We start from the raw sequence: 16,550 nt of genomic DNA, 5'->3' as shown, positions 1-16,550 counted from the left end.
GTGTTATTAACAAGCTTCCTCCAGGAACTCAGCTCTCTTCTGTCACCAGAGCTACTGCCACTGGGACGTGAGCAGCCAGCGAAGCTACAGGCGACATGTGTGGCTGAGCCAACAGCCAGGGAGGCAGCTGCGCCAGCGCTCCAGGTTGAAACTGAGACTTTCACTGTGGCGCTGGGGTCTCATTTCAGCAGGATGCATCCCTGGTGGTGCACTGGGGAGAGGGTGAAACCCCCTGACCTTCGTCCTTGGTGAGCCTGGTGGGTCACACAGAGGCTGGGCTGCGTCGGGCGATAGTCCCGAGCCGCAGGCGCCGTGACTGAGCAGAGACTCTGCCCTCCTGGCCGCCCACCGGGACCCGAGTCCCACCAGCAGGGCCGAGGGGACAGGGCAGGGGTGGCAGGTGCGGGAGGGCCTGCCCGGAGCGGCGCGAGCACAGAGGACTCCCCAGGGCAGCCTCTGGTCCCTCCTTGTGGGGCAGGTCCTGGGGCCGGGGACCCAAGTGTCCTAGTGTAAAAGCCCCTTTCCAAAACCTGCTGAAACAGCACTCTGCCTAGTTGAAGAGTCGCCTCACCAGCAGCCCCAGATTTTTGTCAAGAGTTGCCGAGCTGTCCTTGTCGGGGCGGAGGCGGGAACGTGCCCTGGGGAGCGGTGGGGCCTCGGTTCGCATCCTTGAGACGGTGGCAGTGATCTAGGGAGGGAGCAGCGCAAGGATTTCCCCCCCCAGGGGGGCTGCAGGAAAGTAGGCCAGTCTGGAGACTTCAGGATCTTCAGCCCCCGCTTATGCCCCCGTCAGCGCAGCCTGGAACTCAGGTTTCTTTTGCTCTGGTGCTGACTTAAAGGAGTAATTTTATGCGTATCTTGTGCATTTGATCTTTAATGTCCCTGAAGTCTGAAGGCACGGCGGTGCACAGATTGCTCCTGCATTTCTCACTCTTGCTTGGCGTGGGAGTCTCCAGTCTGGCCAACTGGAGCCGCGTCCGCCTGTCGATGATTCGTGTGACTTACCTCTGCGTTTGTTCTCGAGGGCTGGTGGGCTGGATGCGGGGTCTCTGTGGCGCGTGGCTCCCGGGGCCCTGGGCGGAGGCCTGGGGTCTGAGCACCGCTCCCCAGACGCTGCTGGAGCCCCTGCGATGTAAGACCGTCTGGAAGTGCCTGCCGGGAAGAGCGTGTTTGTGAAAGACCGTGTCTCTCTGTAGCTCTCCTGTGACCTAACCCGCTTAAAGGAGCACTATGAGAGAAAGATGCGAGCCTTGATGGCAAACACGGTGGGAGCGGTAGAGATGCAGCAGCTAAAGCAGAGGCAGGAGCGGAAGGTAGCGTGGCCCCCTCCTCCCGGGTGGTGGTTCTCATGGCGCGGCCCAGGGAACCCCGGGGCCCCCGGCCGGGCGGCGGGTCCCCCTCCACCCCGGGGCACCCTTGGCCTCTGTCTCTCCCGTCCTCCCGCGTGTGGCGACACCACATCTGCTGGGCACAGGGTCTGCCGTCTGCGCAGATCCCTCTCAAATGCAAAATGATGCACTTTTTTGTTGTTTTGGAAAATACAGTGATTTTTCGTAAGTTTTTTACCTGAGGTAAAATGCAATAGGTTTGTTACTTTTTAAATGAGTATTAATAAAAATGCTCAGTATTTTTCTCAGTTTTAGCTCCTTACACAGTGAACAGAGAGGAGTAAACCAGGGCAACCAAGCCGCTGGGCGTCTCGGTAGTTTCTCTGGGCTTTTGAGGGGCTCCCGAGACCAGAGCTGAGAGCTGCTGGCGCCCGGTGTCTGAGGTGTGTTTTAAAAGGACACTGTCAAGTAACTTGTGCTTCAGTTGCTCTTCCGTCCTGCTGCTGTTTGAATTTGCTCACACGTCGAAGGGCACGCAGCTGAAGTGGTGTTCACTCAAGGGCGTCCTCTGTGCTGTCACCTGCCTTGTTCCACGCTTCTCAGCGCAGGAGCGAGACCCCGGGAGGCACGGTACCTCCCGCAGCTCAGCGTCGGCCCGTTCCCGGCAGGAGTGGTGCCAGGGAGGCGGCAGGTCACTGGTGTCACCTGGAGCCCAGAGCTGGGTCGTCGGGGGAGGCGTGTGCAGGAGGCCAGCTCAGCAGAAGGGGTCGGATATTCGCACAGATTGGATGGTGGGAGGAGGCATGGGCCCGTGTGGGAGGCGGTGAGGACTGGGCAGAAATAGGGCTGCAGGAGGAGTGTGTCCCTGGCCGCTGTGTGGTCCGGGCAGCTGCTCCCACTCCCTGGAAGCCGGCATCTTTATGGCTTCACCTGGAGGCTCCCTGGCCGTTCCTCTGTCCCTAATCTCTGACTCCCCTTGGAGGAGCCTGGACGGGGTCAGGCTGCAGAGCGAGGCCTTGGAGTCCAGGTCTGGGGTGAGGAGGAGGGGGTTCTGGGTGACTGTGTGGAAGGAAATGACAGGGGGGTGCCTGGTGGCCAAACAGGCAGGGCACATGGGCAGAGCGAGGGGATGGCTGTGGCTGTGGAGACGGGGAAATGCAGGCTGCGGTCTGAGTGGTCAGCAGGGCAGCCACTTCTGGTTGGAGGGATACAGGAGTCGGGATCCAAAGGCAGCTTTGCCGAGTGTAACCTGGAGAAGTCGAGGTGGATCTTCCCTGTGCTGAGTGGTAGCCTCGGTGCACGTGCTTGGGAAGGCCGCCCGAGGCTCGGGGTCATCCAGGACTTGCAGAAACACTTGGGCTGGAGGTTCCTGGAGGGGCTGCCCGCGCCCGGGGAGTGCTGAGCGCGGCCAAGGGCTCGGCCCCTGCGTCCACCGGTCACACACTCAGGCTGGACGGCTTGGCTGGCCAAGCACGGTCTGAACCTCGGCCCCCCAGGTTCCCCTCACCTGGTGCCGCTTTGCACAAATGCACAACCACGTGGTGGGTTCTTCCCGGGTGAGAAGCACCGGTCAAGAGGCCGGTGGAGGGAGGCCAGGCTGAGGGCAAGGTGAGTGCGCAGCCAGGTGTCGAGAGCCCTCGTCTGGCGGGTGGGGAAGCGCTGTAGACGACCGAAAGGGGCTGGTTTGTCTTTGAGTGGCCATATGGGTTTTCTGTAAACGATCCGTTGCTCAGTGGCCAGCACCTCAGGTGTCAGACTTACGAAGGGTGAGAAACGAAGGATAAAATTCCAAGCATGTCATCGGAAGCTCTGGGCACAGCGGCCAGTCTGAGTGTCACCAGCTTAACGGGACCAGGCTGAGTCAGCTCCACGGTGGGCAGTGGTCTTTCTAGTCTCCAGCCTCCGCTGGGCAGGGCGGGGCGGGGGTCTGCCGCTTCCTCTGCGGGCCGTCCCCCCATCCGAGTCGTGGGACTGGCTCATCAGGTCCGTTCAGTGGGCACGGCCTCTCCGTGTCCTGGGCGGGCTCCCCGTGGCCCTCAGGACGGACGGCCTGTGAGCCCCTGGGCTGGCCTCCCGGGGGAGCTGAGGAGGGCCGGTGGGGAGGGTCCGGGGCCAAGCTGGGTGGGCGGGGTCTCCAGTGGGTGGTTCTGCTATTCCCTGCGATCTGCCTGCTAACCCCGGGCAGACTGTTTACTTTGCAAGCGTGGCTTCTCCAGACTCGGCTTCTGCAGAGCTCTCGGCAGGTGTTTATAATAAAAGCGAGGACTGACTTTTAAATGCAGCAAGAGACTCCTTTATGTCAAGGAAGGGCTCCGATTTTAAAGTTTGTTTTTCTTCCTTTTTTTTAACCAGCAAAACCAAACCAAACAGCCCTCCCCCCTCCCCCAGCACACCACGTGCACACTCGAAACAGCCAGCAAAGCTCTGCCAGATCAAAGAGCCAATTTCAGATGGCGTTTCAAGACCAAACTACTTGACAGTATTCTTTTAAAAAATTCGTGGAGAGCAAGGAGATGCTGGTCGCCGCCCCCCCATCACCTGTCTCCCTTTCCGCAGATGCAGAAGCTCATGAGGGCGGCGAGGGAAGGCACCAAGGACGGGCTGGAGCGGACCAAGGCTGCGGTGAAGCGGGGCCGCTCCTTCATCAGGACCAAGTCCTTCGTCTCTGCAGGTCCGCAGGCTCGCGCACGGGGTCCCCTGGGTGTCGCCCCTCCTCAGTCCTGCATGTGCTGGCGGCGCATGGCCTCCTCCCAGCACATGGGGCAGGGTCTGTGGCCTCGGCTGCAGGTACCTGTGGGTACCGGGCATCTGGGACTTCCTCCGGGGGGTCCACCAGCTGCAGGAAGTTCACCGACTTCTCGCGGGCGGGGATCCACTTCCCTTTTACCGTCTCCCTCAGCAGCTGGATGCATGGTGCTCCTTGGGGGACGGATCCTCCCACCCTCGTCCCCTTGGGTCCCCAGGGACCCCGATCAGGCGTGGATTCTTCGCAGTCTTGTTCATGATGATCATGACGATGCTGTGTTTACCGCCCGGGGAGGCTGAGGAGGGCAGGCTCAAAGCAGGACTGCAGGGACTTGTTCTGGTGAGAGGCGCCCGGAGTGAGGTCAGAATTGTCAGGGTTTGTGAAATTTCAGTAAGGGCAGCAGCCCGAGCTGTGTGCGTGTCAGAGGACGGGCCGTCTGGGCCGCGGCTCCGGGCCAAGGATCGCTGGCGTGTGAGGGCGTTTCGGTGGGCGCCTCGCTAGGCGGTAGGGGAGGCTCTGCGTCACACGGAGGCGCTGTGACTCCGACTGGGTCCTCTAATGGCGCGTTCCTGTGCTGTTCCTACGAGCTTCTAAGGTGCAAATCCGGTGCCGGCTCGGAGCGGCATTTGCTAATCACGGTGCTTGGAGAGGACTCTGAGACCCTGTGCTTCCTCGGGGAATGGCCCAGGGAGACCATCTGTAATCACAGCTGGAACGACCGAGGCCTTTAAAGAAGTGCTAATCCTTGTGCAGCTGTGAGCCTCTTAACACAAGACAGGGTTTGTCCGGGGAGCGAGATGGCAGTGCGGTGGCTGCAGCCCGTGTGTTCCGGAGGGGACCCTTTGTGGGGGACACACAGGCAGAGCCCGAGAAGGGCAGAGGCTGGGGTTTGGGGCCCTGGTTCCGGGGTCTAGTCACAAGTGCCGACATGGGTCCACCCTAGACCCCTGGAGCAGGATCTGCAGGCGAACGAGGTCCCTGGGACAGGACGAGGGGCGGGCCTGGGGAGAGTGGGGGAGCGGGAAGGGTCATCCCTGGTTGGCAGCGCGATACACACACCCCAAACCCCGTGGCCCTGGTTCCCTGAGCTGCGAAACGGGGAGACTGGGCTAACTCGTGGTTCTGGGCGCTGGAGGTGCCCAGGCAGGAACCAGGCGCGCAGGCCCACCGCCGCTCAGGCCGTCTGCGAGTCTCGAGCGGGGTCTGGACACTGGGACGTTCTGGGTTTTTTTAAAGAGCATAATTTAGAGCAATTTTAGGTTCACAGCAAAACTGAGTGAGGAGTCCAGAGATGCCCCGTGTCCCCGTCCTCCCCGCACAGCCTCCCCCGCCATCAGCACCCCCTAGACGGTCCACTTGTCACAGCTGTGAGCTTGTGGACACGTCCCCGTCACCCCGAGCCCGTGGTTTACGCTGGGGGCACTCCTGGTGGTGTCCGTTCTGTGGGTTTGGACAGATGGCACAATGACTTGTGTCCACCACGTGGCGTCACAGCGAAAACGCTCTGTGCTCCACTGCTCATCCGTCGCGAACCCCAGCCCCTGACAGCCGCTGATCTTACGTCTCCAGGGTTTTAGCTTCTCCAGGATGTTCTCACAGTTGGAGTCACACGTGTGGCCTTTTCGGATTGGATTCTTCCGATGAGTCGTGTGCCTTTAAAGTTCTTCCTCGTCTTTCCACGGCTGGACAGCTCATTTCTCTTGAGCTGAATAGTGTCGCATCGTCTGGATGGTCCTGGTCCGCGGCTTATTTATCCGTTCACCTGCTGAGGGGCGTCCTGGTTGCATCCACGGTAGATTTTACCCATTTTACGGGTAAAAGCACTGGAAACGTGCGTGTGCAGGTTTTCGAGTGGGCGTAAGGTTTCAGCTCCTTCGGGAAAATCCCCAGGAGCGTGACTGCTGGGTCACAGGGTGAGAGCGTGTTTGGTTGTGCAGGGCCCCCCGGACGGTCTCCCAGAGTGGCCGCGCCATCCTGCGCCCCACGTCCTCAGCAGCACGTGGCGCCGTCGGGGTCCTGAGTCCCAGCCGTTCTCCTCGGTGTGGAGGCGCGGTGGGTTTTGAAAGCTCCCAGGCAGTTTTCTTCTCTAGGGTTTTGTGTCTTCGAGTGGGGCGGCCTCTGGGTTCTTGTCACCTGAGGACCGCTGTGCGTTTCTAGTTCTCCAGCCTTTTCGTGGATGCTTTGGATTGTTTAGCTGCATCTAAGTCTTTAGAAATGAGGTTCGCTTTGGCCAGAAGTTTTGACTCTGGGAGAGTGGTTCCTTTTCAGATTTCTGGTGAGGAGGGCCGACAGCCAGAAAGGTCTCGCTGACCGAGGGTCGGCGCTCAGTCGTTCCTGGCTGCCTGTCTTTGTTCCTGGCTGGCGTTCTGCAGATGAAAAGGCTGAAACGTGTATTCCTGCTTTACCGTCTGGGTACTCGAATGACGCATCTATCTGGAAGTTACACGCCGAGCATTGAGAATTTCAAACACCGACAGATGCTGCGCCGCTCTTGCGGGAAGGGAGTTTTCTTGGCTTTGTCTGCCCAAGGCGTCGGCGGCGACCTTGGCTGTGCTGTTAGAAAGGTGCTGTTTCCACGTCCAACGAGCACGTTCTGTCTGTCTTTAAGATCACAGGTCCTGTCTGGAGGAGGAGGAGCAGAACGTCTTTATCGACGTGGACTGTAGGCACCCGGAAGCCGTCCTGACCCCGATGCCTGAAGGCTTATCTCAGCAGCAGGTGGGCGAGCTGGGGCTGCTGCTCCGCTTTGTGACTTATTTTTAGCCAGAGCAGCTGGGCTGGCTGTTCACGTGCCGCTGGGGATCACCTGCTGTCACAAACTCCTGGTCGCTCCATCCACCTGGGCCCCTCCATGGGCCTCTCCTGGTCCAGCAAGGAAGGGGCTAACCCTGCAGCTGTGGCCTCCGGGGCCTGGTCAGGAGCTGTGTTCTGGGCTCCAGCATCCGGGCCGTAGATTTCGAGTACCACCCCCAGTGTAACCGTGGAAATGCGTGGAAGGCAGGGGACACCACAGATAGCCTGTGAGCCCCCCCACACACTTCACCTCGTGTAATCCTTGCACGTCCTCCGGGGAGAGGGGGACGCCGGGCCCAGAGGAGGTCATGGTCGGGGTGGCCCGTGTGGTGGGGTGGCCCATGAGATGGCGTGGCTGCGTCCAGCTCCTTCCGCATCCTGCGTCCTCCGCCTCCCGCACGCTCCCGGGTCTGAAATGTGGCCCCCATGCCGGCGGGGACGGGGCTCTGCTGGCCCCGCTCGTGGTTCTGCTTCGTGGCTCATGCACCTGGTTGAGCCTCACAAGTTTGAAAAGGGAACTGACTGCTGGAAAATGCCCTCGACCTCGCCGGGGGGCCTCTGGCTGGGACGTGCCCACCTTTGGGGCCCCTGCAGCCAGGCCCTGTTCTTGGATGACATGGTGTCGTGTGGCACGATGTGCAGCAGAGCCCCCGGGCCGGGAGCACCACGAGGGGGGCCAGCTGTGTGGAGATGGGCTCGGATGGGCCGGGAGCACCACGGGAAGGGCCGTGGACGGGGCAGCTGGCCGTGCAGAGATGGGGGCTCGGGTGGGCCAGAGGCACAGTGACCACTTGGAGTCACTGTCCGAGCCTGGACTTGGGGGCAGTGAGGGGTGGTGAGGGTCGGTCAGGAGACAGTGTTTCGAGCCTGGAGGGCCCTAACAGACACTCACGCCTGCTGGTCTGTGGTCTCCCCCAGAGGGCTGGGTGGTAACAGCTAGGACGGGTGTGTCCAGGTCGGGAAAGGTCGCCCCGGAAGGCGTCCACAGACCTGTTCCGACCCCGGCACTGCGGCACCGGGAGACTCTGGTGGGGCGGGTGGCTCTGTCTGTGTGCTGTCCTCCTCTGTGAAGCGGGGACGCTGTACCCCCTGCGTCTCCCTTGTGGCGTATCAGGACTCTGACGTGGTGCGGGCCGGGCTCTTCCAGGCACCTCGCAGGCGCCCTCCGCGCGGAGCAGGCGGCAGCTGGGCTCTGACTTGTGCTTCGGCTTCTGTGCTCGCCCCCCCCAGCGCGCTTCCTCCACTGCGCGGCTCACAGAGGCCACGTCTTTCCCGCTGGTAACTGCCGGTTCTCACAGGAGTTTCTCTTAAAAGATTAAACCAGGATGTTGACGCTCTTTTTAATTTCTTCCAAAGTTGAAATAAGGCCCCATAACTGTCAGGAAAAGTGCAGGGTATCTAGCAGTCTTCACGCGCCTATCCAGACAGCCCCCTTTACTTCCTGCGTGGGTGTTCATTTTGAAGCAGCCTTGATGCTGAAGGGCCTCCGGTCCGGGGACAGGCGGGCTGCTCCCTCCTCCTCCAGCCCCGAGACCCGAGACCTCCACGCTGACGGCTTTGCAGGAGAGCCTGTCCCGGGGCTGAGTTCTCCCCACAACCTTCGGGTGGGGGTCTCGGAAGACTGAGCCTGGGAACCTGCACTGGGCGCGCTGTCCACCTGCTGACCTGCCTGCAGCGGCCGTGAGATCCCGGTAGCTGGCTGGTTTCACTTTGTGTTTTCCAGTTGTCTTCATAGCAGTTCCAGGTCCTTCGACCTAACACATTGGTGTCATCTCAGGACTTTAAATACATTTAATTCCTAGGTTGGATCCCCCAGCCCCCCAGATACCCTGAGTCCAGACTTGGGGTGGTGTCTGGGACTCTGGGTTTGGGGAGGAGGCGGCCCGGATTTGACCGTCTGCAGTGTGGGGCGCATCCCGGTCGTGGGGTCTCACCCTCGTTTCAGAGCGCGGGCCTGTGGGCCGACCGTGCTGGGAGTCAGCCGCAGGAGGGCGGTGTGTGTGCGCTTGTGTTTTAGTCTTGACAACCCTTTATGTCACTTTCTTCCTCAAGGACCCCAGAAGGGTTGATTTTTGCCTTAATTCTGTGAATGAAACAGCCTTTTTTGTAAAGAAAGGAGTCGGTCCCTCGGTGTCCGAGCCTGGAGTGGGGACTGGAGGCGTCTCCCGTGGAAGGGGCACCCTCTGCCGCCAGGGGGCATCGTGGTTCTGAAATGAGTCTCCCCGCCGCGGGCTGCGGCCGGGGTGCCTGTGGGTGTGGGTTGGGTTAGGAATTTGTGCCTGCGTGTGCTTCAGTAACGAGAAGTAAACCCAGTGTTGTCACCATTTGCAATCAAGGATCCCAGACGGTAGAGGACCTTTTGCAGCTGGAAATGGCACGGGTAACTCACTCACATGTCCTCAGCCTCGGAGGTGAGCTGTGCCTCCACCTTCCAAAGGCTTTTTTTTTTTTAAAGTAACTTTGGAATGATTTTAGATTAGTGTTACTGACATCATTCCCTGAGTCAAGACTGGAACTGTGTTTTTAATACTTAGTGCATCCGCGAAATACCGCGTAACTCCATGCTGGACACTTAAAATGCTATCAGTTAATTCGGTTCATTGTCACTGGATAAGTGAGTGAAACCGTTATTAATGCTACAACTTAATTCTCCTGCTGGGGTTAAAGTTTATAATTTGAGGGTTAAAAATACACAACAAAATTGAGGTGATGGGGGAAGTGCATTTGTGCCCAGCGTGGGAGTTAGTTAACACATCATCTAAAATACTTTAAGGCCTTGGGAGGTTTCGCTGACCTACTGTTTTGAAAACAAAAACTTCTTTATCAACTTGCGTCAACATAGAAGTAAAATTGATCTGTTGTCTTCTGAGGCCGTTTTCGACCATCGTGCTTTCAAATCCCGACAGGTGGTGAGAAGGTACATTCTGGGCTCCGTGGTCGACAGTGAGAAGAACTATGTGGATGCTCTAAAGAGGATCCTGGAGGTACGGAAGTGCCTCGCTATGCAGTGCGTTTGTTTTGTTACGTATGTACGTTGACATGTGTGAACCGTAAAGTACTCGTTTGCAGAATTCTCAAAACGGTCTAAGAGCCGCGTGTGTGCTGACCTCAGTGGTGGGGGGACTTGCTTTGCCGTAAGTGTGACTCGCACGGGGGCCTGTCTGCGGCTCTTGGGGGCCGTGCGAGCACCCGTGCCGTCCCTGCCCCCTCCCAGCAATATGAGAGGCCGCTGTCCGAGATGGAGCCCAAGATGCTGAGCGAGAGGAAGCTGCGGACCGTGTTCTACCGGGTCAAGGAGGTCCTGCAGTGCCACTGCCTGTTCCAGATGGCGCTGGCCAGCCGCGTGGCCGAGTGGGACTCCGTGGAGATGATCGGAGACGTCTTCGTGGCCTCGGTAAGCCGGCCCCTTCCATCCCTCCCTGCTGCCTCTCACCTGGAGGTGAGATCGGAGTGCCCACTGTTGGCAGGAAGTTAAGGAAAGATGTCGGTAGCCGTGTCTTTAGACGTCCGTCGTCAGGACAAGTCCTTAACTGAGACCCGCGGCGCCATGGTTCGGAGCAGGGATGCCAAAGTGCCCTGGGGGCGGCACAGTGAGAGAACCAGCCATTTAACAACTCCTAGCAAGTTTGTTCAAAGCAAAAAGCGATCACACAGCCTAACAAAGTTTATCCTGTGAGAACGTCGGTGGCTGAGGGTCGTCGCTGGTGCGGGATTCAGTATTTTGTGACAAGCTCGGGAAGGGGGCGTTTGGACTCTGCGTTGTTTATGCTTCTCAATTTCCTCCTGTATTTCAGTTTTCCAAGTCCATGGTGCTGGATGCTTACAGTGAATATGTGAATAATTTTAGCACAGCGGTGGCAATCCTTAAGAAAACGTGTGCTACAAAACCTGCTTTTCTTGAATTTTTAAAGGTAAGCACTTAAAAAAAATTGGGGGGTTTTAATACCTTCTGATAAGAGGTCCCATGTCAGAGTGCTTCCTAATGAAAATTTCCCAAACCTTTTGCCTCTACAAGTAGAATGTTGTTTATTGTAAAGATTTTAGCACCATCAGGACCCCAGGTCTTGGATCAGTGCTAGAAATAAAGGTGAATTTCTAGTGGTAACGTAGCTTTTTGAAAATAACCGTTATTTGCACGTCCTTGGAAGTGTGTGGGTGGCCTTTTGCTTCCGGCCTTCAGCACAGCGCTGGGGGGAGCAGGGCGTGGCGTTCGGGGTCTGGGTTGGAGGGCTCCGCGGCGCTCTGGGCGTCGGGCAGCGAGGCCGAGCCCCACATGGCTGGTGAGGCTCCTGGGCTTGGGGCCTCCTCTGATGTTGGGAGCGGGGCGGGGCTGCCCACCCTCTGCACGGCTGAGCGAAGCCTCCGATGGGGAGGTCTGGCCCAGCGCAGGATGAGCCCCGGCAGCAGGGAGGGTTCGCCCCCGACATGTGGGGCCCGCTGCTTTCAAGGGCCCTTGCAGCTCTGATTCAGGATTCTGTGACTTTTTGGGGGGAGAACTGCACTTTTCCTGTGGGTGTAGAACCTCAGAAGCTTACTTAGCCCTCAGAGGGCGGAGATCAGATCCCAGGTGCGAGCACCGTCCAGCAGTCAGAGGTGGCTCTCAAACCCAGAGTGAAGACCGGGGAAGGCTGTGGCCAGGAGGCCAGGCAGGGCGCCCTGTGGACGCAGGTGCACCCGCGTGCGTGTGACGTGCGAGGTGCGGAGGCTGTTTTGGAGCAGGCCTGCAGCGCAGGCAGGCGTGGGTGCCCCCGGCCGGCCACGTCCGCGCACGAGTGAGCGCCCGTCTCCCGCAGCAGTGCCAGGAGTCCAGCCCCGACCGCGTCACGCTCTACAGCCTGATGATGAAGCCCATACAGAGGTTCCCGCAGTTCATCCTGCTGCTCCAGGTACGCCCCTCCGCGCGCCCGTCCGCGCTCCTCACCGGCTCGGAGGTGGGCCGGCCTGGCCTGACTGAGCGTCTCCTCTTGCCGACAGCAGGCTCTCGGCCCCTCCTCTCCTCTGAGCAGTGACATGAGGTGACTGCCGGGGGGTGGGGTGGGCTCTGGGGACCCCAACCTGCTGAACAAGGTCAAAACGCCCCCAGAAGAATGTTGGACCCCGCAGGGAGGGGCTCCGTACCAGGAGATGGCCCCCACTTCAGACACCAGTGGGGGGCGGGCTGCACACGGTCACCAGGCGGGGGGGTGCCGGAAGGTCCAGGGTCTCGCTCTGGGGTCAGGCGTGTGCCTGGGGCGGGGTGGGGGGTGGCTCAGGAACCTGTGCCAGGACTTACGCAAACTGACCGTGGTTGACGGAGCCCGTATGCGGCCCGAGTGGGGGAGGTCTGTGAAGGAGGGTTTCCCGATTTCCCCGCCCAGCGGCTTTTTAGGCTGCCTTTTCAGCTAGATGCGGGTGCTGGTTTACAGAGGAGGCTGGTTTGAGTGCAGATACAAGACGTCACACCAGGAAGGCCCTCCCCTGCTGGGTGCAGCTCGGTCTCCCGGGGCCCCGGGCCCAGACACCGGGCAGGGTCAGCGCTCACCTGGCTGCGTAGGTGGACGTGGGGCATCGGGAGTGCTGGTGTCCTGGGAGGGTCCCCCGTGGCCTCTGCCCACGCGGGTTTCTCAGTGACCACTCAGCTCCCATCTCTCATTAAATCAAGCGGCTTTGCTTAGCTGCCTGGCCATTGATACTGGTTGAAGATGGACAGTGAACGTCCCCAGCCACGGGGACGACTTGCGGACACACTGCCCACCCATCGCGTGGTTCCAGATTTTAGAAGGTGGTTTTTGGGAGAGTCCTGCTCGCTTTCCCCGTATCCTTGTTTTTGCTTATTCCCAAATGATTCGATTTGCTGGGCAGGAGTAGATGGAAAGTCAGGATCAGAACTCGGTTTGGCTGAAGGCCGCGTCCTCTTGAGCAGATGCGTCTGCTCGCCCTGGTCCTCTCTGGGCTCCCCAGTGCTTCCCACATGGCCCGTCCCCTCTGCCCGCTCCCGCCCCACCTGGGCGCCTGCCCAGCTCTCCCGGCAGAGAACAGTCTTCACGATGACTTGACGGCAGGGCAGCATCCAGGCTGCTGGTCCCAGGTCAGCCTGAGCAGGTGCCCCGCGGGGCGGGCCCTCCGGCCTTTCTGCTTCCTGAGCATGCGCACTCATGGGGGCAGGGCTCAGACAGGTTACCTAAGAGATGGTTGTGGGGATGTGCCCGGGGTCCCCGCCTCGCAGGACCCACTGGAAGACGGGGCAGGTGCCCTCCGTCCCTGAGCTCTGAGTGTGCGGTGGAGGGGCTGGAGGGGGTGGCGGCAGGGGACAGTGCACCCTTCCTCCACTTCTCAGCCCCGCCAGCCGCTCCCCTGCCTCTTGTGTCTCTGTTCTCTGGTCCTCACCACACCTGAACCTCCTTAGCTCAGGGGCCCATTACCTGTGGTCACTGTGACCCTACGGCCATATCCCTGGCCCCTCGGTGCCTGCCGGACTCTAACACGTGGCCCCAGAAGGCTTTGTCTTTATCCCAGGCCCTTCCCTCCCTCATGTGCCAGAACAAGCGGCGGTCTGGGAGCGCCAGCACACGGCCCGGTTCTGTGCGGTGCTCATGCTGCTGACGGCCCCGGGGCCCGGCCGGCACTGCCTGTGGGCTATGATGGTACAGGGCTTCCTTTGACGATACTTCGCTTCGCCTTGATGGGGTTTGACATGATTCACAGGGAAACAGTCGCCTGGAACAGGAGATACTGTTCACTGCAACAGGAAACGAGTGATCATGATGCAGGTTCTTTTCAGACTGGAAAGAACAAGAGGTTTAAGGGGATGAGGGCATGGCGCAGATCCCGGGGGGCGGGCGGGTGGAAGCACGTGGAGGGAGGCCCAGTCTCGCCTGCCGTCCTTCTGCGAAGTCGGCAGGTGACGTGGCCTGGCACTTGGCTGTCTCTCTGGAGAGCTGACTCCGAGTTTGACCCATGCGGTGCCGTTGCTCGGTGGCCGAGCTGTGCTCTGTGCGCTGCCCGGGCCACGTGGCCCGCAGAGCCGTGGGGCCCAGGACGCAGGCCCGCCGTGTGAGCCGAGGCCGGTGCGGTGGGGGCCAGCGGTGCTCCCGTGTCCCACCTGGACCGCCTGGGGCCTGGCGCCCCTGGTCTGACTCAAGCTGGGGCAGCAGTCCGACTGTCAGCAGAGAGCAGAGATTTCTGGGGCCGGGGAACGCGCGCTTTGGGGGTGTCCTCTGCTGGGACGTGCGTGCGGCTCTGGCTCTGTCTGCATCACCGTTTAATCAGTCGCTGCTGTTTTCACACAGGGAGCTTCAGGTGTCGGCCAGGCCAGGTCACCGTGCTCGCTGTCCCTCCCCCGGGGCTCGTTCCACTCTTCCCCGGAAGGGGCCGGCGCTGCCCCCACGCTGGCCGTTTGCGGCCGTGGCCGGGGTGCGAGGACCACCCGCTGCCCCCACGCCCGTCACACGGCCCCTCCACCCTGTCTCTCTGAAAGGACATGTTGAAGAACACGTCCCGAGGCCACCCCGACCGGCTGCCCCTGCAGATGGCGCTGACGGAGCTCGAGACACTGGCAGAGAAGCTGAACGAGAGAAAGAGGGACGCTGACCGGCGCTGCGAGATCAGGCAGATAGCCAAGGCTGCCAACGAGCGCTACGTGAGCAAGGTGCGGCCGTGCCGGGCGCGCGTTGTCCCCTCCGTGCTGGCGGCCCTGCCTGGTGCCCGCTCCGCTCTGTGCTGGTGCGCGCTGCCCGCTCTGTGCCGGTGGCCACGCCTGGTGCGTGCTGTCCCCTTCATGCTGGTGGCCGTCGCCCTCTCGCTGCTTGTTTCTTGTCTCCTGGAACCTCTGCCAGGAGGCCCTTGACGGAGGGTCGGTGGGGAGGCATGGGGGTCGCGAGCGCTAGACGATGTGCACCTTCTTAGGAAAGGGGCTCCCAGGTGGACTAGGTCCTCGTGGACCCAGGACCCCAAAAGGACACGAGCCACTCTTCAGCAGGCTTTTACCTCCAGAATGTGGTGTTCCACCGTAGACAGCCCTATTTAAAGCGCAGGTGTCCGCATGCACTGTTATCTGTGCCCATCCACACACGGCCTGTGCGTCCGTTGTCATGAAGAAGTGACGTGGAAAACAGCATGAAGGCGGTTTTTGCAGAACTGCGTGTCAGCTTCGTGTTCACGAAGCCGTTTCCCTGCCGCGGTGACCTCATGTCAGGCCCCAGGAGGAGGTTTGTGCTGTGAGCCATGTGAGGCTGGGCCTTGTGGCTGAAGTCACCTTTGTTTTTGTTGGCGGGGGTGACTTCCTGCTACAGAGGGACATCCAGTAGTTTAACTGCAGGAACCTGGTTGTCATACATCGCAAGCTGAGGTTTCCCTGATTCTCTAAATGATTTGTGTGGGAATTTAACACATGGAAACTTGCGCTCGCTGATGAGTGGCTTCTGTTGTGTCAGATCCGCTCCCCGTGTTGCCCGAGTGTTTGGGAACCCGGGATGTGCTTCGGGGACGAGGGAAGTGGTGTTTCCTTGCTGTCACCTCAGTGTGCACGTGGCCCCACCCCTGCCACCGTGCAGGCGGAGTGCCCCGGCGAGGCCAGCCGGCCAGTGTGGACGTTTGCGCTAAGGATTCCGGGTTTCCTACTGGGCAAAATTGCTAAAAATAAGTCTGACTTATGTACAGGTTTGTCATTTTACTAATTCACACGAAGCATCTTTACAAAGAGCCAAGCGTATTTTGTTTGGTGAAGGTTTTAGTGGCGGACCGTAAGCCCTGAGGGTGATTTCTTAATTATGCTATCCTTTGGGAAAACAAAATTACGAAATAGTTACTTTCACTCACAGACATTCCTGGTGGTTGATACGGTGACATGAGTAACACGGGGTGGGGTGACAGCCTGTCGGGGACGGAGCGAGTCTTCCGGGGGGGAAGACACTGAGTGATGCTGGAAGGGGCCAAGCCCTCCTTGGCTGGACCGGTGCCTCCGACGTGGACGTCGTGCTTCCAGAGGAAGTTACAGTCCTGTCCCTGTGTGGTTTGCTCAGAAAAGACCACGTGGTGTGGGCCACGCGTGAAGTGCAGTCAGGAGTACACGGATTCTCTTTAAGGGAAGAAGTCTATAAAACTTTGACATCATCTGCTCCTGTGTTTTGCGAGCTTTTTTTCTCATCCTTTTTTCTTTTTGGGGGGCTGGGGGTGTAATTAGGTTTATTTATTTACTTTAGTGGAGGTGCTGGGGGGGAGCCCAGGACCTCGTGCACACTGGGCATGCGCTCCACCCTGCGCTGCACCCCCACCCCTGTGCCCTTCCTTGATGAGCCGGGTTGTGGTAACTGTGTCCTGTGAATTCTCAGCTTCTCAGCAGCGGGAGTAGGTACCTCGTGCGCTCCGACGACATGATTGAAACCGTCTACAACGACCGGGGCGAGGTGGTGAAGACCAAAGAGCGCCGGCTCTTCATGCTGAGCGACGTGCTGATGTGCGCCACGGTCAGCACGCGGTAAGGACATGTCACGCCGGCGAGCCTCCCGGTCACCGGTGTCCAGCGTCTGCATCTCACTCAGACTGGATGGTCTGTGTGCAGAGCCCCGGCCCCAGGTCCTGTGATGTACGGGGTCACCAGTGTCCTGTGTCTGCGTCTCACTCAGACTGGATGGTCTGTGTGCAGAGCCCCGGCCCCAGGTCCTGTGATCTATATGGTCACCAGTGTTCTGTGATTTGTGTGGTCC

The 16,550-nt window shown here is 59.9% G+C and overlaps 1 protein-coding gene across 6 annotated transcripts in view; it reads left to right on the top strand.

Annotated features, from left to right (window-relative positions):
- The window catches only part of ARHGEF10 (Rho guanine nucleotide exchange factor 10), a 71,735-nt gene that overhangs the window by 28,422 nt on the left and 26,763 nt on the right, over nucleotides 1–16,550 (top strand). For 2 of the 6 annotated variants that reach the window (XM_072950567.1, XM_072950565.1), the window contains exons 9-17: nucleotides 1,197–1,313; nucleotides 3,885–3,999; nucleotides 6,683–6,792; nucleotides 9,774–9,851; nucleotides 10,082–10,261; nucleotides 10,662–10,778; nucleotides 11,664–11,753; nucleotides 14,324–14,494; nucleotides 16,176–16,321. In XM_072950567.1, the coding sequence (XP_072806668.1) occupies nucleotides 1,197–1,313; nucleotides 3,885–3,999; nucleotides 6,683–6,792; nucleotides 9,774–9,851; nucleotides 10,082–10,261; nucleotides 10,662–10,778; nucleotides 11,664–11,753; nucleotides 14,324–14,494; nucleotides 16,176–16,321 (1,124 nt within the window). Of the gene's footprint in view, nucleotides 1–1,196; nucleotides 1,314–3,884; nucleotides 4,000–6,682; nucleotides 6,793–9,773; nucleotides 9,852–10,081; nucleotides 10,262–10,661; nucleotides 10,779–11,660; nucleotides 11,754–14,323; nucleotides 14,495–16,175; nucleotides 16,322–16,550 lie in introns of all 6 variants that reach the window. The other 4 variants (XM_072950566.1, XM_072950564.1, XM_072950569.1 and 1 more) reach the window with 2 other exon arrangements.

The sequence above is a fragment of the Vicugna pacos genome, chromosome 26 (assembly GCF_048564905.1).
Source record: "Vicugna pacos chromosome 26, VicPac4, whole genome shotgun sequence".
Taxonomy (NCBI): Eukaryota; Metazoa; Chordata; class Mammalia; order Artiodactyla; family Camelidae; genus Vicugna; species Vicugna pacos.
The sequence above is the reverse complement of the archived record's forward strand: the minus strand, read 5'-3'. Positions and strand labels throughout refer to the sequence as shown.